The sequence below is a fragment of the Anser brachyrhynchus genome, assembly GCF_964034855.1.
Source record: "Anser brachyrhynchus genome assembly, chromosome: 19".
In the NCBI taxonomy this organism is placed as follows: domain Eukaryota; kingdom Metazoa; phylum Chordata; class Aves; order Anseriformes; family Anatidae; genus Anser; species Anser brachyrhynchus.
This window is the reverse complement of record NC_137712.1, coordinates 12,224,951-12,245,040: the sequence shown is the minus strand read 5'-3', so window position 1 is coordinate 12,245,040 and position 20,090 is coordinate 12,224,951. Positions and strand designations below refer to the sequence as shown.

The 20,090-nt window shown below is 55.7% G+C and overlaps 1 protein-coding gene across 1 annotated transcript; it reads left to right on the top strand.

Annotated features, from left to right (window-relative positions):
- The first annotated feature begins 593 nt into the window (after positions 1 to 593).
- On the top strand, positions 594 to 19,861 carry SAPCD2 (suppressor APC domain containing 2). The gene is made up of 6 exons (XM_080562192.1): positions 594 to 1,113; positions 6,522 to 6,655; positions 10,592 to 10,738; positions 11,566 to 11,667; positions 12,258 to 12,380; positions 12,889 to 19,861. Exons 1-6 carry the CDS (start codon positions 633 to 635, stop codon positions 13,015 to 13,017), a joined length of 1,116 nt encoding a protein of 371 aa, XP_080418318.1. The 5' UTR covers positions 594 to 632; the 3' UTR covers positions 13,018 to 19,861.
- The last annotated feature ends 229 nt before the right edge of the window (positions 19,862 to 20,090 follow it).

Sequence of the window (20,090 nt, the reverse complement as noted above, 5' to 3'; positions counted from 1 at the left end):
CGTCGCTGTAAGAAGCAGAAAAAGCCGCCGAGCTCGAGCACAGGTAGCACCAGCCTGCTGGTTCTGCTGGCAACCGAGCCGATTTACGGGCGGAAAAGCAGCAGGCGAGGCAGTGCTGGGAGAAAAGAGGGATTTGCGCCCCTCGAAGCACCAGCACCGCTCCGGCCCGCGCGGCTTCTCGCGGGCCTCCCCCCTGCCGGGAAGCAGCTGCGGGCGAAGGGCACCGAGCCCTTACCGGCGGCGCCCCCCGCCCTGCGGCTGCCGCCGGGAGGCGCCTTCCCGTCCCCGCGAGCGGCCGGGAAGGGCCCTGCGGGCCCGGGGCCGAGCTGAGGCCGCTCGCTGCGCGGAGGAGGCCGGCGGGGGCCGCTCCCCAAGAGGGGGGGGGACGGGGCGGGGGCGGGGGCGGCGGCGCCCCCCGGGACAGGGGCGAGCGGGGAGGGGGCGGCTCGCGCCGCGCCGCAACTCAAACCGGCGGCCACCCCCGCAGCCAATGGGCCCGCGGGGCCGCCCGCCGCCAGCCAATGGGAGCTCGGGGCCGCCCGCCGCCAGCCAATGGGAGCGCGGGGCCGGGGGGGGGCCGGGAGCCCAGCGCGGCCGGGCGGCGAGGCGCCCTCGGAGCGGCGGCGACCGCGATGGCTCCGGAGCGCGGCGCCCGGCCGCCCCCCGCCGGCACCGAGGGGCTGCCCAGGGCCTTCCTGCAGAGTCTGCGCACCCTGTTCGACATCCTGGACGACCGGCGGCGGGGGTACGTGCACCTCCGGGAGATCGAGTCCCGCTGGCAGGGGGCGGAGGCCCGCGAGCTGCCCGCCGGTGTGCTGGAGGGGCTGCGGCGGGCGGCGCCGGCCAGCGGGTACCTCACCTTCGAGCGCTTCGTCCTGGGGCTGCGCGCCGCGCTGCCCGGCGCCGACGGCGGGCCCCCGGGGAAGGGACGAGCCCCGGGGCGCGGCCGCGGCGAGGAGAAGGAGAGGGAGCGGGAGAGGGGCCGCGGCACCGCCGTCAGCGCCTCGCGGAGCCTGGAGAAGCTGCCGAGCCCCCACGGCGCCGAGGAGCGGCGGGGGCAGAGCGCGGGACACCGGGAGCCGGAGCCGGAGCCGAGCCAGCCCCGGGCGCGAGGTGAGAGGGGCCCCGGCGCCTCCCGGGCCGGCCGGGGCTCGAGGGGAGGCTTCGGGTGCGGGTCCCTTCACCGGGCCGGAGCGGGCCCGCTCCGCGTGCCGGAGGTGCCCGGCCGTGGGCAGGCACCGCAGCGGGGCCGGCGGAGTTGCGAGCGGTCCGGCGGCACCGGTGCCGGAGAGTCGAGTTAGGCAGGGCGGGTTGGGATCCACACCCGTGGCCGGGGCTGGTTCTCAGGCAGCACGGACCTGTTCTTCCTTTCTCATTTAAAGCGACAGCAAATTCTTCCCCCGGGCCAGATGCAGAGCTCTGAGAAGTCGCTGATCTTTTTTTGTTTTGCCTTCAGTGGGTTTGATTCAAGCTCTAGATAAACCGGAATGGAGAGCGCACAGTTTGCAAATCCTGCTCTGTCTCAGGCTTGTTCTTCCCTTTACGTTTCTCCTCATGTGGGCGCTTGTCTGTTTATAGTGGTGACAAGAAGAATTAAGGGCTTTACAGTAACATGTCCGTAGTTGTCCTCTGGCACAAAGTCTGTAGGTGACCTTCCTTGTGGGGTGGATCATGAAGCTGATCGTCTCTGAGAGTCGCTGGGTATTGGGATGGGGAAGCAAACTCCTGAGAGCCAAGCAGCTTTGCTTGGGTGCCAGCCGCCGCTGCGTGCTCAGAGTCCGTGCTGTGAGTGTGCGTTATCGGAAGGGGTTGCTCCATGACTTCAGGCACATTTTGAATGGTGAAAAAGAGCAAAATCTGATTCAACAGTTTTGTTAATTATGTGGCACTATTTACAGCAATAAATGAATGGGAAAGCAGCATTAGGGAGATGTGCTTCAGTGCCCCCAAGCACTGTCCGCGTGGCCGGGACAGGGAGTGCCCCGCAGCCTCTGGCAGAGCTTTGGCTGCAGAGCTCAGCAGCAGGTCGCTGCTGGCTGTGTCCCTTCCTCAGGACCTGGGGTCCCTGTGCTGGATCTGCCAGGGTTCTCCTGATCCTGGGCCAGTGAGCTGTTCGAGGGCTTTGTGCTGTCTCGTGTGGCTTTGTCCTAGGGCTGCAGTCTGGCATTGCACCTGAAGTGGGGCATCCACCTCCTGCTGCAGGAAGCACGGTTCTTACCCCCACCCCAGCGTTCTCCATCCTTCACTTGTCTTAGGTGCAGTGACTGGGAGGTTCATGGAGTGAGGTGATTCAGCCAACTGAATGGGTGTAAAAGACATTATTTTTATACTTTTATGTGCTTATATGTGTTCTTTGGCAGCTACACAATCATTCAGTTTGACGGGCTGGTGAGAACTTTGGGCTGACAAAGGCAGGAGAGGGAGAGCACCACTTCTGGCACCCCTCTGCACGTTTGCCAGTCACGGTGCGGCATGCTGAGCTTGGCAAGGGCGAGGCTTGTTCACTGACGTCTAGATTTGCTGCTAATAAGTAGGAAATGTTATAAGGACTTCTTACCTTTTCCAGTGAAGTGCGTTGAGATCTACTGAAACAGAGCTCTGTGTGAGAATTTGGTGTTTGTTATTGCAACAGTTGAGCAGGATGACTTCCTTTACCTTGGGAAAGTTGTCTGAGCTAGTTTGCCTTCCATTCCCCACCCTTTCCTTCCCAGGCCCTTCTGTGGGGTGGAGAAGAAATTTTAAACATTGCAGAGATTGCTTTTCATTTTGCCTCCAGACTAATCACTAGAACTTACTTAGCGGAATGGTATTAAACTGGCTGGCTGTTTTATCGTCAAGAACGTAAATCCAGAAAAAAAAATGAAAAAAAAATCCTGCTTGATAAATAATCATCAAATTGAAAGCTCTCTACTAGATAGGACTGAGCAGATGACTACTGCAGAATATAACTTTCTGGTTGCTGAGGATCTTTCCGTTATAGTACGGTATACCGATGTCCTGAGTCTGCAGGCAGGTTTAGTGCCTCAGCCCTTGCTGCCAGCTTCCCCAAAAGCAGGGCTATATTCTGGCAACAGGCCTGAATTTCAGACTAATTCAGCAACCTAGTGACAGTTATAACTCAGAGTTACCATATCTCTTTTAACTCTGGATCCTGCACACCTGCTCAGTGATACCTTCTACTGCAGAGGGCTTTCCTAGCGTGTGATTGAACTGGAGCATGTTCCCCCCAAAGGGATGTGAAAGAGTCAAGCGTCAATGAGGCAAGACTTGGCTCTTTTCTCACTGAGGAGAAATGTGGGTCCAGTAAGGCCTGTCTCAATTAGATTACATCATTTGGGCTCAAGGCTGTTCTGAGCCTCCAGTCACATGATGTACCTTTTGTAAGAACTCTAGCCAGGAGTGGGGCGATGGTGTATCAGTACTCGTAAACATCAAAGAGTTTGAGGGAGCTCTCCCTGTCTGTGTTTCTGAGGGAAGGAGGTACTGACAGGATGCTACCCAAGCCCTACTTCCTGGCCCAGGGTGGATCCGCATGTGACAGAGGAAATTTGAATATGAATTATGGCAAGATGGCAGAGGCTGATGGCCAGGTGAGCTTCCTGGCACTTTCAGGTGGTGCAGTGAGCCAGTGGGACTGCAATTCAAGTCCCTGTTCCACCTTCATCACTGGCTTCTGTTAGCACGGGCAGAGACATGGTAGCATGGGCTTCTGAAGACATTCCTGCTCGACGTCGTCTGCAAGCTTCTCAGAAGTTGTTGTCAGCCAGGCAGTGCTGGAGCAGCCTGCACATTGTGAGCAGTTGCTTGGTTGCCAGCCACAGTGTCCAGGAGCCCACTGATGTGCCCGGCACGAGGATGGTGAGGCTGATGTTGGAGATGTCACCGTGCACAGAAGGCACCGTGACAGCTCCCTGCTGCTGGTTCTTAGGTTGCCTGCTGCAACAGGTGTCTCGGCATCAGGGGTCTTTACGCTTGCGGTTCCCTATGGAAAAGTTTTCATCCCTGCTGAGAGCCAAGGAATTAAGATATGGGGTGGTAAGTGCCTTGCCCAGGGGGTCTGCAGTGTCCATGGGCACTGCCTCCTACCAGCGCAGCCTTTGTGGCTCGGGTGGCTTGGCTCTAGCAGCCTGGGAGGGAGGAGGCAGGACCTCTTCTGCACCCTAGAAAGGCTGATCCCTACTCATTACCAGAGGTTTTGTTTTAGTCACTGTGTTGTTAGCTCAGGTGCACAGAGCTCATTTGTTTGACTGGTGAGCACACTCTAGCAGTTCAGAGTTTCAGCTCAGATCAGCCTGTGGGCTCCGTGCTTTTATCATGCCACACAGACCCAATACTAGCACTTTCGAGTAACAGCAGCAAAAACTGTTTTAAAATCTTGTTTCTACCCTGCAGCTCTTCCCAGAGGTGCTCCTGATTTTGCTTTGGGATTCTGCTTATCAAAGCTACTCTCAGTTTTGGGACTGTTCTTCTGCTTCCCCATCAGGATGTGTTACAGGTCTGCTAGGAGAACGTGTGCACAGCTGCACCAGTCTTGCTGTTTTAGCTGTCCCTCCCAGGTAGATATGGGTGTTTGAAACTAAAGACAGTTGGCAAAACAGATAAATGAGCGATATCAAAGACTTTGTGTTTAGTAAGATGCCGGAGACCTGTCTCTGCTGGAGCACTTGCTGATAAGACAAGTGAGACACTGTGATGAATCAGCGGGAGGATTTTTCCCATACCATCGTGGCCCCTCTCCTCAGTGAGGCTGTGTCAGGCTGAGGGAGGTGACTGCATAGCATGCCACTGCTGGGGCATTGCCTGCTGTGAGTGCAGTTCTAGCTCCTGTTGCTGAACTGATAGACATGTGGCAGCACAGACACCCGCAGCGTGGTGCGATTCTCCCTGACCTCACTGCCTTCCAGCTCCCTCCTGTGAACCGAGCTTGTCTTTGAGATGCAGGGTGACTTCTGCTGTCTCAGCTCGCTTCTCCTGCCCTATATTCCTCTTCCTTCCCATCTGTGTGCTCTGCTGAGGAGGGTTGTGCAGCAGCTAGGTGGTGTGCCTGGCTGGGCAGCACCACATGTCCTGCCTCAGCACTCCCAGTCCTTCATGCCCATCTGCTCTGGAGAACATGCTAGACCTGTGGGAGGCTGCTCAGGTGCCTGGGAGCCGGGATGTGCCCAGCCCATAGAAGAAGGATGTGGCGATGGACGGGAGTGCCTGGGAGATACATGGGCAGCGGTCCCACAGAGAAGTTTTCCACAGCTGCCTCGCTGCCTGCTTTCACTTGCCTCCTTCCCCGCTGCCGTTTTCTGGCTGTTTTTTGAAAGTAGGGAAAGCAAAAAGCTGTGATCAGAGAGCATGGTGAGCAGCAAGAATGAGGGGGTAAGCACGCGGTAGGGTCTGCTGGGGACTCGGCAGGGGACTGGAGCAAGGAGGGAGCGCAGCAGCCTTGCTGCCTGGGCATGTCTGGAAGGGGTGGTGGCAGCAGCCTTGGTGCCCTGGCACCACGCTTCACAGCAGCAGGGCGGTGCTCTAAGCTCATCCAGAAACATGGAGCTGAGCTGGCTGGGACATGGCTGCAGGGCTGCCTTTCTGGCAAGTTAACCAGGGCATGCAGTACAGGGCTTGTGCTGATTTCAGGTGCTTGGCCAGTACCTGCTTTAGTGTACCAGCATATAGCCTGGGCAGGAGACATCTGATCCAGCCTGAAATCTGCCAGTGTGAATTTAATCTGCAAAAATAGGTTATGTGTGGATTTGGACCAGCATCATTTGTATGTAGTACATCAGCCTTTTGCTAAATAGGATGTTGGGATTTTGATAAAATTTTGGTAACCCTATAGCCAGATTGTTGTATGTTTACACCAAAGGCATACGGCTTCTGGTATGCATCACCCCCTTTAGCACCGAGCACGTATCTGGGTGGGGGAAGATAGTGTAATTGTTCTGAAATGTGTTGGTCTGATCTCCATGACCATCTCCAGAGCTGCTCTAAGTGGCTGCCCCCTCCAGAAAAAGCCCCTTGTGAGAGCTGCCACATGTGACTGGAGAAGGAGCTGATCTCTGACTCTCTCTGATGCTGCTGGGTTGCCACTGTTTGTACAAATGGGAGCGACTGTGTGAGCCCGTCACCAAACGGGAGCTGCCTTCAGGAGGAGGTGAGTGCATGGCAGAGCCTGTGCTTCCTGAGCAGAAGTCAGGGATCCTGTGAAGACTGGACAAAAGGGTTGGCAGTACCACTAATGGTGCAACTGTGCTGGAACTGAAGCAGCATTGCCTGGAAGCTGCCTGCTTTTTACAGAAGATGATCACCAAAGTCTGTTGCCAGCCTGGCACAACAAAGTAAGCTGTTGCTGAGGTCTGGCTTGCCTGCACAAAGATGTGAGCAGGTGCTAGGGCCAGTGCTTCCTCAGCTGCTGCCTGCCCTGCCTGCTTGAGGCACAGACTCAAGACAGACCCCACAGACTGCCCCACAGAGGGGCCATGGGGAGGTTTTTTTGCAAGCAGCTGGTGCCCTCATGCTTTCATCTGTTACAGGTATTGACGTTAAGTCTGCTGGGCAGTCCCAGGGAGATGGTGGCCATGGAGGCGCTGGGGACGTTCGGAGACATCAGAGGGGACGTGCAGAACACCGGAGACACACTATCGCCAACGGTGTGGATTTTAGCATGGTAAGAAAACAGCCTTGTCCTGGGCTGCAGTCAAGGGGCCTGTCCCTGCAGGATTTCTGTTATAAAGCTGTGTTGATGTACATGGTAGTCTTGCAGTTACTTCCAAGGTGTTTTCTGTCCTGAAATGTGCGGGAGAAGGAGGAGGTATGGTTTCCCCTGTGTCCCATGGAGCGATGTCAGCCCATGGAGTTGGCACCTGTGCAGTCAAACGCTGTCTTCATGGGCAAAAACTTGGGTAGAGAAAGGCAACAATTTACCTTACGGTGCAGGAGAAGGCCCCAGTGCTGCAGTCATCTGAGAAGATTGGTCTCTGGGCTTTTCAGGCATGCCTTGTGCAGAGCCTCTGTGCTGTGTCCTCTGCTAGCTGTTCTTTGTAGGTCAGGGCTCAAGCATGCTGATCCTTGTGGCTCCCAAGAGATTTTTGCCATTAATGCAGAGAAATCTGGACTGAATTTGGCTGGGAAGCCCAGTATCAAGGGATCTGCTCCCCTCTCTGTCCCTGAATGGAGAGGTTTGGATCAGATTGCCCAGAGCAAGGGATCTGTGCTGCTCCCAGGTGGAATGGAGAAGCTGCCTGGGCATGTTGCCCACAAGCTCAAGCCAAGACCTTGCCTGCAGGATGAGTGATTGTCTGGTCTTCCTCGCTCTGTCTCGTGGCATGAGAGCTGCAGGCAAGGCCGTGACTCTCACATCTGCAATTCCACTTTTGGCACCCTGGTGTCACCGGCTCCCTGATCTGAGCAGGGCCAGCAGGCTGCATGGGTGTCCTTGTGCAGCATTGATTTACAGCATTGCACTGGCCTTGGGCAACATAACACGCTCTGATTCGTGGCCTGACCAGTCTGGGGAGGGGGCAGTTTATCCACACGTGGGAAAAGATTTGTTGGGCTTACAGCAATGCAAGGGGCTGGGTCTTTCCCCCTCAGACTGAGGGGGTCTCTGCTGAGAGGTGCTGACACGGAGCAATAAACGTGGATGTGTCTGCCTGGGATTAGGGCTCCCTCTGGTCCTCAGGTTTCTGGTGGTTGGACGTTGCTGCTTTGACAGGGTATGCCCCCTTCCTCCCTTAGCAGGGCTCTCACATTTGCACGTGGCTCCAAGGTGGAATGCAGCAGAGGTGTCATCACTGCCGTGAGTGTGAAGTCCTGCCTGGTGCTGATGAGGAAGGGGATGGTGGCCAGGGTGTCCGCTGAAAGCTGGTGTTTGTTCCCAGCACTGCCACAAGTGCTGTTGCTTTTTAGTGTTGCCATGGCCTTTGTTTCCCAGTTGTGGGGGAGGTGGGAGGCAGGTGCTCTACCTTTCTTCCATCCGTCCATCTCTAGTGTATCCGAGTGCTGCACTGCCTTTGTGTTCCTCCTCCCAGAGATAGGATGCCTCAGCTTGTCCTGTGGGGGTGAGAAGCCTTCCCAAGCGCCAGGGCAGAAGTAGTTGGTACCAATTCCACTTCTGAGTATGCAGAGATGGTTGGAACAGGTTTGAATCCAGCAAGGATTGAATCTGCATGCAGGGTGGGGATCTTGCCTGGCTACACTTCCTCCCTGATGCTGGGAGGATATTTGGCAAGACAAGGCACACAGCTGTGATTAGGCTAATCTGCCTAAAACCTGGGGGGGTAGAAGGGGGGTAGTGAGGCACTGTTGTCCATCGTGCGTCCCATAGGTGCACTAGGACCTGTTCATCCTGATCAGCAAAGCAGAGGAGTGGGGGCTGTGCTGCAGCCCCGGGACCCTTTTTGGTAGACAGCTGGTGACTGCTCAGATGTTTGGTGGTTTTTGTTGCTTTATTTTCAATGAGTCCATTGATTGACCCAATTTCCCCATGTCCTTGGCATAGCTGGAATGAGACCTGTGAAAAACCAAGCACTTTTGTTTGCAGGCAGCCCTGAGAACAGCACTCTCCCCTCCCCTTCCACCACAGGCAGTGACCAACCAAGATGCTCTGTGCCCATTCCACCTCCCCGTTCTCCTGCCCCAGAAGCTGCTCTGCCCCTAGCTGTATCCTGTCCTCTGCCCCTAGATCGATTCCGTCTATCCCTGCAGCTGACAGAACTGCTGATGTCCCACTGCTCTGTGGGATGCTGCCTCTTCCTCCGGTTCCCGTGCTGACCAGCAAGCCCAGTGGGACCAGGTTGGGATAGGCAGTCACGGGCTGCAGCCAGAGCTGGATGGGGGTCCTTGCCACATACAGCACCTTCTTCATGCCCCTCAGCAATACTCTGTGTAGCACCAAGACTCTGCGGTTCTTCGTGTGGATACGTCCCCTTCTGTCTGTCTGTCCATACGAGCATGTGTGTGTGAGTGGCTGCTGTATCGTAATCAGCATTTCCAGAAGCAGAGGGAGCAAGAACAGCCCTGGCATAAGGGGTAGCTGGCATGTGACAATTGTGAGACTTAGGGAGTGGAGGTGGGGATAGAGAAGTGCTGGCAGCCTGAAGAAGCTGTTGGTACAGTTCCACCTGTTTGCTGGAGCCGATCGATGTTTAGGGTCGCTTCTGAGCTGAATTGTTCCCATCCAGATGTTCTCCAAAACAGCAGAAGAGGTTCCCGAGTGTCCTGCTTGCCTGCTTGTGTGATCAGAGTGCTTATGGTGGATGGAGAGCTGTCTGCCCTCCACAGTGAAGACTCTCCTGGTGCTCAGTCTGTGCCACAGGCTGTGGAGGTCAGGCTACATCATGGCAGAGAAGGCAGGCAGCCATTTGCTCTGGGGAGTGCTGGGCACGCAGCCCAGTGCTCTCGACATGGAGGAAGGCCTTTCTGCCTTGGAGCAGCCACAAGGGTGGCCCAGGAGGGGCATGAGCTGGGGGAGCAGGCTGGTACAGCTTGGGGGCAGGGGACAGGAGTTGGACTCGATGATCCTTATGGGTCCCTTCCAACTCGGGATATTCTATGACTCTGTGACAGGGAAGAGTGAAGGCTGATGAACTGTGCTGTGGTCGTTCTGTTCTTCTGGGATCAGAGCCTCCCCTTTTCTTGACACCTCTGTGATTTCCTCATGGCAGTGCAGAGCCAAGGGGCCTTGGGAGAAGGGGGTGGCAGCAGAGCAGGGAGGCCCCTTGTCAGCTGGGCCCAGGCAGCTAGGTGCTGCTGCTGCCTGCTGTTGATGGAGGGCCCAAGCTGCCTGTGCTGCATCAGGTTGTGGCTGGCAGGGCCCTGTTCTGCTCGTCCCAAAGGGGTGGGGGCAAGAGCCCCGGGTGCTCTGTTAGCAGCCCTCTGGACATGAGAACATATCACGTCCCTCTCCATATGACTCTGGAGCTTGAACCTGAAAGACTAAGCAGACACTGTCAGCAGAAGGGTATGCTGTGCTCAACTCCAAGATGCCTTGGGCAGAAAAGCAAAGGAGAAAGCAGAGAGCTGGGTAAACAGGACTGTAGATTTTGCCTGGGGTTCTAGTCTGTGTAGATAGCTTGGCTGCTCTCTGAAAGCCAGGTGAACTTGTGCTACTGATTGAAGCTTGCAGCCTCAAGAGGATTTAGAGAGTGGGTGCAGGCCCCGTTCTTAAAACATCCTTGGATAAATGACAAAGCAGAGAAACGTGCTTCTTCACTAAGAGCTGGTGGGGAGCAGGCCTGGTTCCCTAGACAGGAGGATGGAGGCGACCTGACTGCCCTTCAGCTGCTGCAATTGTTCTCCCAAACTGGAGAATTCTTACCCCAAATCAGGATCAGGCAGTGGCTATCATCCAAATTCTCCACAGCTTTTCATGGGGAAAAGGACTGATACAGCTGCTGGTAACCAAATTCCTCTGTGTCTCATGAAGAAACCAGCTCCTTGGGCTTGGCAAGACCTTGGACTAGGCTAGAGGAAATTGCTTGAGCTTTGGATTAAGTTGATCTGTAGATGCCTTCACTTGGGATCTGATGGGGCAGTGCTTCTCTGAACATTTGACTTGGACCTGGGTGAGGAGGGGGTAACACATCTGTGCACTGTCCTGCAGTTGAAGCATATGAAGGAGCTGGAGCAGGAGAAGGATTTCTTGCTTCAGGGTCTGGAGATGGTTGAACGTGCCCGTGAATGGTACCACCAGCACATCCACTTCATGCAAGAACGCCAGAGACTCCTGGGAAAAAACAAAACCAGTACTGTGAGTCTAGGGCTTGTTCTGGGGATTCCCATCTGCTTGGGAGGGTCCATGGGATGTGAGAACTGGGCTGGGATGTTTTGGTGCACCCAGCATTGGCCTGGCTCTGCTGCCTCTGCTTGTTGCGTGTGCCCTCACTGTTTGACCGAGGATCCCAGAGGGGCTGGGGACACTGGACCAACCCTCCCTTGGCAGAAGAGAGGGAGAGTGGCAGCAGGTAAGGAGGGTATGAGCGAGCCCTTCCATGCACCTGGTGTGGAGCTGTGGGGTTGCTGCCTGAAGGGGATCAGGCCTGGCCTCTCACCATGGTGGATTTCCCAGGTAAAATTGCCCAATGCAGATAGGCCGGCCCGTCCTCACCAACCGGGACATTCTGCTGCCCACCTGCCAGCCACAGGGCTCTTCCTTGGGCCGGCCCCCCTGGGGGAGCCCTAGGGCAGCACAGGAAGGGTCTTCCCTTGTGTGGACACCCGTGGCCTTGGCACAGCTGGCCAGCCCCACTCACCTCCTGCCAGGCTGCGTGCAGGTTCAGGATCAGAGCATGACAGAGCAGCCACAGCCTCAGCCCTTGTGCTGTCTGTGCCATAATGCCAAGCTTGAGGCCAGTGTCTTGCCTTCTGAACATGGGAATGTCCCATGGCCTGTGCAAGCTCCATGCTGCAGAGGTGCAGGGCCAGCTGAGACATGGAAGCAGGTGGGTGCCCCAGCTCTGGGAGGTGTTTGGAGGAGGCTGGAGGCCAGCCAGCCACTAAGCCCTCTCTGCAGGGCAGAATGACTCCCTAGAAGCTGGCCCCAAAATAATGCCTGGACTCTTCTGCCCCATCCTCCAGGACTTCTTCCCTGATGGCAGCCAGAGCCACCTGGGGCGCCTGCTTCCCAAGCTGCAGGAGGTGAACCGCTGCCTGGGTGACCTCCTGTCCACCGTGGGCAAGGTGAGATAGCAGGACGTTAGTGGCTTGCCATCACTTGTGTGAGCTAGGGGCCTGCCCTTTCTGCCCTCACACTGACAGCTGGGCTGTCATTGGAGCTGTCAGAGCTTCCCCAGGCTCTAGGGGCCAACTTGACTCAGTTGGCAAGACAAGGATGGTAGACAGCCAAGAGGACAGTGCAGCTAGTCCTGGGCTAGGATGGAGGATTCTCAAGGTATTTGAAGGGATAAAGGTGGTCCCCAAAAAGGTGTAGACCTTGTCATGTGAACAAGGAAGGCATCCTGCTGAGGTGCCGAGCCAGTCCTCTTGGAACTGGCTGTCCTGGATGCCAGGTCACATGGGCTCCTGGCAGGAGCAGGACACATTGGCATGAAAGCTTCCACTTCTGTCTAGAAAAGCCTTGGTGGAGACCCTGTGATGGCCTGTGCTGAATGTACTGGTGGGGTCTTAATCCTGTGTAGGACTTTGCTCAGCTCCCAGTCTATTAGTTCCCCATGGGTCAGAGAAACAGCTTCTATCTTGGGACACAGGTTGGGGATGGCCACCAGGAAGAGAGTTCGATGTTTCAGCCCTTCCCTTCATCTTCTTCACAGCCAGGGAACCCTTCCTCAGCTCTGAGCAGGCTGGCCCCCACAGCCCCCGTGGTGTCCCCAGCCTCAGCAGGTTCCCAGCAAGCCATCAATATGCTGAAAGAGCAAAACCGACTTCTCACCAAGGTGAGTGGGGGTGACGGAGAGGAGACACGCTTACAGAGGAGGCTGGGAGGGAGCCATTGGGGAAAAAGTATGAGACAGTTAGAAAGTGTTCCTTCAATCTGGCCAACCTTGGTCATCCTGGAGAAGGGCTGTGGGCTACACCTGGAGCCCTTCCATGTCGTGCAACTGGGTACCCCTCCTGTTGAGGGGCACGTGTCTAGCTATTTGCTAGGTGAGGGACTGTGGACATGGACCTCATTTTCCCTGCCAAAGGGAAAAGACCATGACAAATAAAGGCCACAAGAGGGTGCAGATGCTGCATCTTGGGTCTGTGAGCAGTGCTTCTGGAAAGCAGACACCAAAGATGCCCCTGCCAGGGCCACGCTCACCACAGGGATTCGCATCCTGGCACATGCAAATGGTGCTTTTGGCCTGTGGGGGGCTTAGAGCAGCTGAGCCTAGCCCAGCTTACAGATGCCTCAGGCACAGCAGAGCTCTGATCAGCATTTTCCTCCTCTGTCCTGTGCAGGAGGTGACTGAAAAGAGTGAACGCATCACCCAGCTGGAGCAGGAGAAATCTGCTCTGATCAAGCAGCTCTTTGAGGCTCGTGCCCGCAGCAACCATGAAACGAGCCAGCTGGACTCCACCTTCATCTAGTGCCTGTCCCCCAGTACTCTTCCTGGCTCTGTACTTGAGCTTCCCCAGAGGGGTTTGTGGGGCTGGGACTCTTGCCCTAAAACCATTGCGTTCATTGCTCCAGGTGTGGAGCTCTCAAGAGCTGTGCAGGTCTAGAACTGCCCGTGGTGTCCCTGTGGGAGGAAGCTGGGGACAGCACTTCCCCAACCCTGCTTGGGCAGGCCTGGGGAGTCTACCCTCCCTGCTGTGCTCGGCCAGCAGCACTGCTCGCAAGCTACTCCTTTTCTAAAACTGACTGCAGTGACTACTCCCCCATCCCGTGATCCCCAATGTGTTGGGTGAAACAGACGCTACCCATGCTGTCTGCACAGGGAGAGGCTGGGGAGAGCTGCTGTACTCTTGGCCTGACTTAGGCTGAATTCTGGCTGCTCTTAAAAAAAGATGATGCATCTTGAACACTCCAGCTGGCATTCCCAGGCAAGCCTGGCCATTGAAAGGTGCCCTGTCTGTTGCTTGTCCCTCTGTCAGGGGACAAGACTGAAAATCTGTAATGGGGCATACCTAGCTCCTCCCTGCTGTCTGCTGGTGGAACCAGACTGGGCTAGAGCAGTGCCCGAGCTGGTGCTCCTCCTGGGGCAATCCCTTTCTCCAGTTTGCCGTAGTGATGCCACAGTTGCTGTTTATACGTCTGCAGGCTCCTGTAGTTAATGAGCCATAGACCCAAATGAGGTAGCCCTGTACCTCTTGAGCTGCTGTTTCAGGCTGTTTGCAGATTGAGGCAGATACCTCTATGTCACTTTATTTTGTTTGACCTGGTAAGCATTTGCTTATAAGCCTGGCAGTCATATTTTTTCATGATAACTTTAGAAGGAGGACAATAACAGAAGCCTGATTTCACATTGGGGCGTTAGGACTTGGTTTCTTGTAACTGAATGTGGGTGATGAAGAAGAAGCTGCTAGGCTCTTTCTTTGCACATCTCCAAGTGGAGAAATGGCAGCTTTGGGTGACCTGGTAGTATATGCAGGCTACCTGGGGTGACGTCCTGGGTGTGAACTGAATCCTTCTCCAGCTCTGTTGGGGTGGTGGTCATGTTAGACTGGTGTGCCTCGGGATACCTCCTCCTTCCCACCCAGCTCAATGATGAGGCTTGAGCTGTGGTTTGGTACTTGGTACTTACGGTACATTCATAGGAGATCCACGTGAATCCCCATGTAGCACAGTCCTAGTCCTTTGTAGATCCAGGACCTTTCTCTTCAGCATTGTTTGTGCTTGGACTCCACTGGCACAGTGCTGTGGCACAATGCACTGAGCTGGGCAAAAGGTTCTGGACCTGCCCTGCTTTAACAGGTTTAGCTCTGTTGGGCTGGGAACTGTGCAAACCAGTTCATCTCCCAGTCCTGGGAAGATGTTTCTACCAGTCCAGTGCTGTCTGTCCTACCCAACTCCTCTCTGAGCTTGATCTCGACCTGAAGCTCACTGCAGGGCATGTGGTCACAGTTCTTCCTTTGTGCCTACTGCCCCCTGCCAGAGTGGGCATCAGTAAAGTGTTAGGGAAAGGAAGAAAGAGCAAGGCCATGGCAAGTCATGTCCTGTGTCTGCAGGAGTATGGTGTTAGTTATCCCCTGGGCATCGGTGCCTGCCATCTCTTTGAGGTCTCCTCTGGTGTCCAGTCCCTGTTTTGCCTGAGGCTGAAGGAAAAGCATCTCTCTTCATAATCTGTCTTTAGGGATAATAAAGTGGGGTGAACTGTTTAGTTTATCCTTCTGTTTCTCTGACTAAATCAGCCCATTTGTTGCTGCAAGCCTTGCAGTTCCTGACTGTCCTGTCCCAAGGGATTGTGGGTGAGCTGAGGTTGCACAGTGGGTCTCTGCTCCAGGTTGGGTTCCCATGCTCTTTCCCTTCCCCTCTGGGCATCCCTGCACTCTTGGGCTGGGGACGCTCCCAGTCTTCCCTCACTACTGTACGATGGGATCATGAAACCCCCGTGCACCCCCCTCAAACTTTAATGTTATTATTTCTTCTCAAGCAGTGCTCCAATATGACCACCTCCAATGACTGTGGGCAGCTGTGGTCGCAAGGGCTGGTGCCAGCTCTGCAGTTGTCTTCCTGCACAGGGAGCCTGAGGGGAACTCTCTGGCAGGGTGCATCATGGTGCACATCCCTCTGCCTTGCACCAAAGGTGGCTGCACCTGCGTCAGGTGAAGCTCAGGGCCCTGCACTGGCAGGAGGCACCTTCCTTTGACATTATGCAGAGCCGTGACCTTGGGTGGACTGGGACCCTTGCTGCACGCTACAGAGACCAACCTGCAGCGCTGTGCTCTGCAGGCAAGCTGCCCAAGCCTCCACGCTCCCAGTATGGGAGCTGAGCCACGGAAGGAAGACCTGAGCCAAGCCTCCTGTGCCTGGGAGAAGAATCGTTGCAGCAGCCTCTTTCAAGCGGTGATTAGGGTAGCCACAATTCCCAGACAGGGCAAGGAGGGGGGTGATAATTGCCCTCAGTTCCCCTGTTTAATATCTTTCCTAGGATGTGAAGTCCCAGAGGTCTTTCAAAGAAAAGAGAGGAGCATTGTCCCTGCTCAATGCCACTCTGTGTGGAGCCAGGGCAGCTCTGCCACTGCCCTTGTGCTGGGGCCTGCCCAGCTGGAGGGGAACGGCCTCTCCGCAGCCTGGGCAGTGCTGGCCCCGGGCCCTCTCCCTGGAGGGAAGCTCTGGGATATGGGAGCCTCCTGCCAAGACTCCCTGAGGGCTGGGAGTCACAGTCCCTGGCCTGGAGTTGCAAGACCTGGCCTGGCTACACTGCTTCTGGGTCCCTGGGGGGGGCCTGGCCTGTGCCTGACCCTCACCTGTGTGCCTAGGCTATGTCACCTTCCACCCTGTTAACCACGAGCAGCTCTGTGGTGGTCCAGCAGCTGTGAGACCTGGGTTTGTGCCCAGGGCTGTTAGCAGGGTGCTGGTGAAGTGGGTGAACATCTTCCCTTCTCTTTGGGCTCTGATCTCACTGGGTCTGCACAGATCTGGGAAAGCACATCCAGGTGTGCTGATCACATCTGGAAACTTGTGCACAGTTGCAGCACAGCAGGAACCACCACAGCAGGTCCGGTCTGTGCCCAGCCAAACCACCTAAACTCAACCCCCTGACACATGAGGTGGTCAAAAGCAAGGTGCATCACCATATACTCACCACTCAGGTCTTGATGTATTATCACAGGCTCAGGAGCTGCTGCCCCCAGGGTGAAACTGAACAGGGGCAGCTGGTGTCGGGAGAGGACCATCCACAGAGGGGTGTGGGCAGGGTGTGCTTGGCCCTCGCCAACCAAGAAGTCTGGTCTGGTCCCCAACCTGCCCCAGGGGATCCATGATCTCATCTACTGTGTCCTCAGCAATGCTCTTTGGGAAGGGTTCAATTGCCCAGGTCTATTTGTAGGTTCTTTCTCTTCTTCTGCCCAGTTCCATGCCCTTCTCACGCCCTTTAAGGCTGGGCTGTGTGCCCAGCTACCCCCGTTAAAGAAGGGCTGCTCTCCCAGCAGAGCAATTATTCCAAATGCCAGCCGGAACAGCCGCATCTTGGGCCCCCAGCCCGTACGTTTTGTGCTTTTGCTTTTCTTCCCTGCTACACAGAAACGGCTCTTTGCCCAGCAGGGTTCCTTGCTGCCCTGGGCAGTTTTCAGCAGCTCCAGCACCCAGTGCACTGTCAGACTGCCCCTGTCTTGCACCCACTGTCCTGCTCTTTCCATTGCAAATCACTGGGAGATGAACTGATGGCCTGAGGACCTGGGCAGCACCCTGGGTCCTGGGGCAGTCAGTCAATCCTCTCCGGGAAGGGGAGCTGGGCTGTGCAGGGCATGTGCAGCTACCACTGCCTGTGTTTGTTCCCTCAGCTCAGGGGCTGGTTGGTGCCTGGCACTTCTCAGCCCTGTGACCTGGCACCCAGTCCCTCTTGTTCACCTCCTTGATCTCTCATTACAAGGTACTTTCTCCTGCTCCAAATCACCTCTGTGCCTTATTACCATGCAGCCCTGCCTGAATCCCAGCCTCCAGCTTGCCAGCACTTTTCTCCTTTTGGCAGATGTACAACTGCTTCCTGCATTAGCAGCATTGACACATGTATGCTTAGTGCTCCCCTTTCCTCCTCCCTGGCTGAGACCATAGTCACGGTGTAGGCTCTCAGTTGATAAGGACCAGCTCTGCCCTCACCTCTTCTTGTGTAAATCATTGTAATTGGGAGCAGCAGTAACAGTGGGTGAGCTGGGACCTCTGCTGCCCCATCCCAGCTCATTCCTGGGGGGATGCTGGTGCCTCGGCTGTGCCAGGTGCCCACAGGGTGCCCATCACTGGGGGATCGAGCACAGCAGTTCCGGCTCCACTCCAGCATCCTGCCAGATCGGATGTCTCCCTGCAGCATGACTCCAGCCTGGCACGTGTGATCACTGCTGTTTGTGCAACTGAACCTCTTCCAAGGTACAGATTATTGAAGCCAGATGCTCCCTCCCTAGGGAATCCTGGCACAATGGGGAGGGGGTGGAGGTGGGGCTCCCAAAATTCCTACTTTGCTCTGCAGCTGTGTGCCGTGGGGACTGTGACTTTACTCTCCCCATTACATAAAGCACAGCTGCCGTGGCGGATAGCCACCCTGCTTGCTCGCTCTTGGAGCAGCAAGCTGTTGGGGAGCAGTCTGGGGTTGGCTGCTGCCTTGAGGTGCAGGCAGACCAGAGGCTGGGTTCCTGAGCAGCACCCCAGGGCACTCGTTGTGTGAGTAGACCCTATAAGCATCTTCTTGCAGCCCCCCCCCAGTATGGCAGTTCAGTGCCTGTGGCACTCACAGGTGGCTGTGGGTTCTCCTCCACCCCCTGCCATTGGGACAGTTCTGGTCACCCTTCGCAAGAGATGGTGCCATGCCAAGCAGGGCTGTGCTTTGGGATGGGGGGTAGGCAGCTGAACAGGAAGGAGTGGGAGTTCTGGCAGTGAGCCTGTGCTGGGCTACAGTCACGTTCCAGGTAGAGATCAGCACTCACACACTTGGTTACATCCATGTGACTGCTCTGCCTCAGTTTCCCCAGCTGTAAAAGAAGGCTAGGCATGTGGACCAGCTGCGTCAGCATGGCAGGAAGCCTGGGCTGCTTTGTGCCTGCACAGTTTCAGCAGCTGAGCATTTTTCATTCTTTCTTTTACCGTGCACTCTCCCTGTCTCAAGGCATCAGAGGGGTATGTTGGGTCCAAATTGCACTGCAACAACTCTGAGGCCTGGAAGTGATGTGGCTTGCCCTGGAGCTTTCCCATCCTGCCAGAGCCTGGACACATGCTCCCAGAGAGGGAAGGACAGGCCAGTGAGGACACGGGGGCTCCCCTGCTGCCCCGGATCCTCCTTGGGCATGTGTCCCTGTGTGCCCTCCAGTGCGCCCCTGCAAAGGGCTGAGGGACCCCACAAACCAGTTGTCCTCTGCCGTGGGCAGCCAGCGACACCCCATCCTCAGCCAGGTCCGTGCAGGCAGGTGCTTCTGGTTTCTTTTGGCTGCTGAAGATGGTCTCCTGCCCATGGAGGAGGACCGTGGGGTGTCCACAAGCCTGAGAAACATCCACAGGCATGGCGTTGGCCAGCTCCTTGCCGGTGAGGACAGAGCTGCCATGGAGAGGCTGGTTCCTGCCAGGCCCTACCCAGGTAGGGGGAGGTGCTGCCCAGCCATGGCCTGAGGGTGGGGTTCACAAGAGGCACAGGTCTGCTCCATCTTAGCCCTGGGCTCTTCCGCACCACCGAACTGCAGCTCTGCCATCCTGGCAGATCTGGCATCAGGGGTAAAGTCGTGGCATAGAAATGCAAGCAATTCTGCCATGGAGGTGACCAAGGGAAACAAGAACCCAGCCACCCTGTACCAAGGCCGCACAGTGGCTGCGTGGGCTGACCTGTGGGGCTGTGGCTGGCAATGAATGTGGTGCTGGTCAAACTGGAAAAGAAATATGCTTTTTACTATTACTGACTAAACAAACCAACCCCAAAAACATTGCCTCATTCACCAAAATTTCATTTAGTCCTAAGTGAAAATACTTTGTATTGTTTTGAGTTATCTTGGGGCTTTTTAAACATGCTTTCATTTTTCCTTCCGTATTTAGGACCAGTTCAAATGGAAAGGCCATTTCTAAGTTACCTATGCAGAAATGGCCCCATCCTGGTACTTCTGGCATGATCTCTTCTATGCAGACTTCTTTGGGATGCTTCCAAAACCTTAAATAGATCTTAATATCTTCCAAAACCTCCATCAGTCCTTAGGCTAAGACACTTTGCAGGGCAGACCAGGTCCCAGAGGCAGTCTGGACATCCCTCCACGCCTGGCTGGGGAGCTGCAGCGCGGCTGGGGCTCAGCAATGAGCACATCCCCAGCTTCCCAGCACCAGCAAGGGATGTATCCAGACCAGCTTAGAGAGAGCTCAGCTGGACTGGCCATGAGGATAACAACTGAATAATCTAATGATTTCATCGTTAAATATTTAATGTTGATGGCTTAGCAAGAACATTGTTTGGGCTTGTGAGAGACATCTTGGTGCTGTGCTCCTGCACTGATGCGGATGCTTCCTCATCCATGGCTGTGGGGCTTGTTGGGGCAGAGGAGAGCAGCCTCTGCTCCACATCAGGCTGTGGGCTCGTCCTGCAGAGGCCGATGAGCCCAACATCTAGATGGCACCCACCACACCACGGGGGCAGGAGTGGCTGTGCCACCTAGCAGCATGGGGCTACCGCGGCCCGAGGAGTGCCATGGCCCTGTGGCCCGGTGGCTGGAGGCACTTGGCTGGTTTTGACCAGAGTTGAGGGCGGGGCGGCTCTGCCCAGAACACTTGGAAGTGCCTGCCCTCACTTTGCTTCTCTGTCCTAAATCTTAAGGGGGTGTTTCTGGCCCAGGCATTTTTCACATTTCCCTCTGATGAGTAGGCTGTAACACCGTTGCCAACTTGCAGGAAGTCATAAATCTCCTTTAAAAAAGGACCTTCTAAAATCATGAAATTAGCCATAAACAAATAAATAAATAAATAAAGCCTTTGTAAATAATACTTTTAGGATAGGAATTTTATTCCTCTCTAGCCTTCAACACTACCATCTTCAAGC

What these genes read in the sequence shown, in the direction of transcription:
- SAPCD2 (XM_080562192.1), top strand. Translation starts at nt 633, where the DNA reads ATGGCTCCGGAGCGCGGCGCCCGGCCGCCCCCCGCCGGCACCGAGGGG. An exon ending in ACGGTGTGGATTTTAGCATG is followed by an intron (nt 6,656 to 10,591) that starts GTAAGAAAACAG and finishes ACTGTCCTGCAG; the next exon opens with TTGAAGCATATGAAGGAGCT. An exon ending in AAAACCGACTTCTCACCAAG is followed by an intron (nt 12,381 to 12,888) that starts GTGAGTGGGGGT and finishes TGTCCTGTGCAG; the next exon opens with GAGGTGACTGAAAAGAGTGA.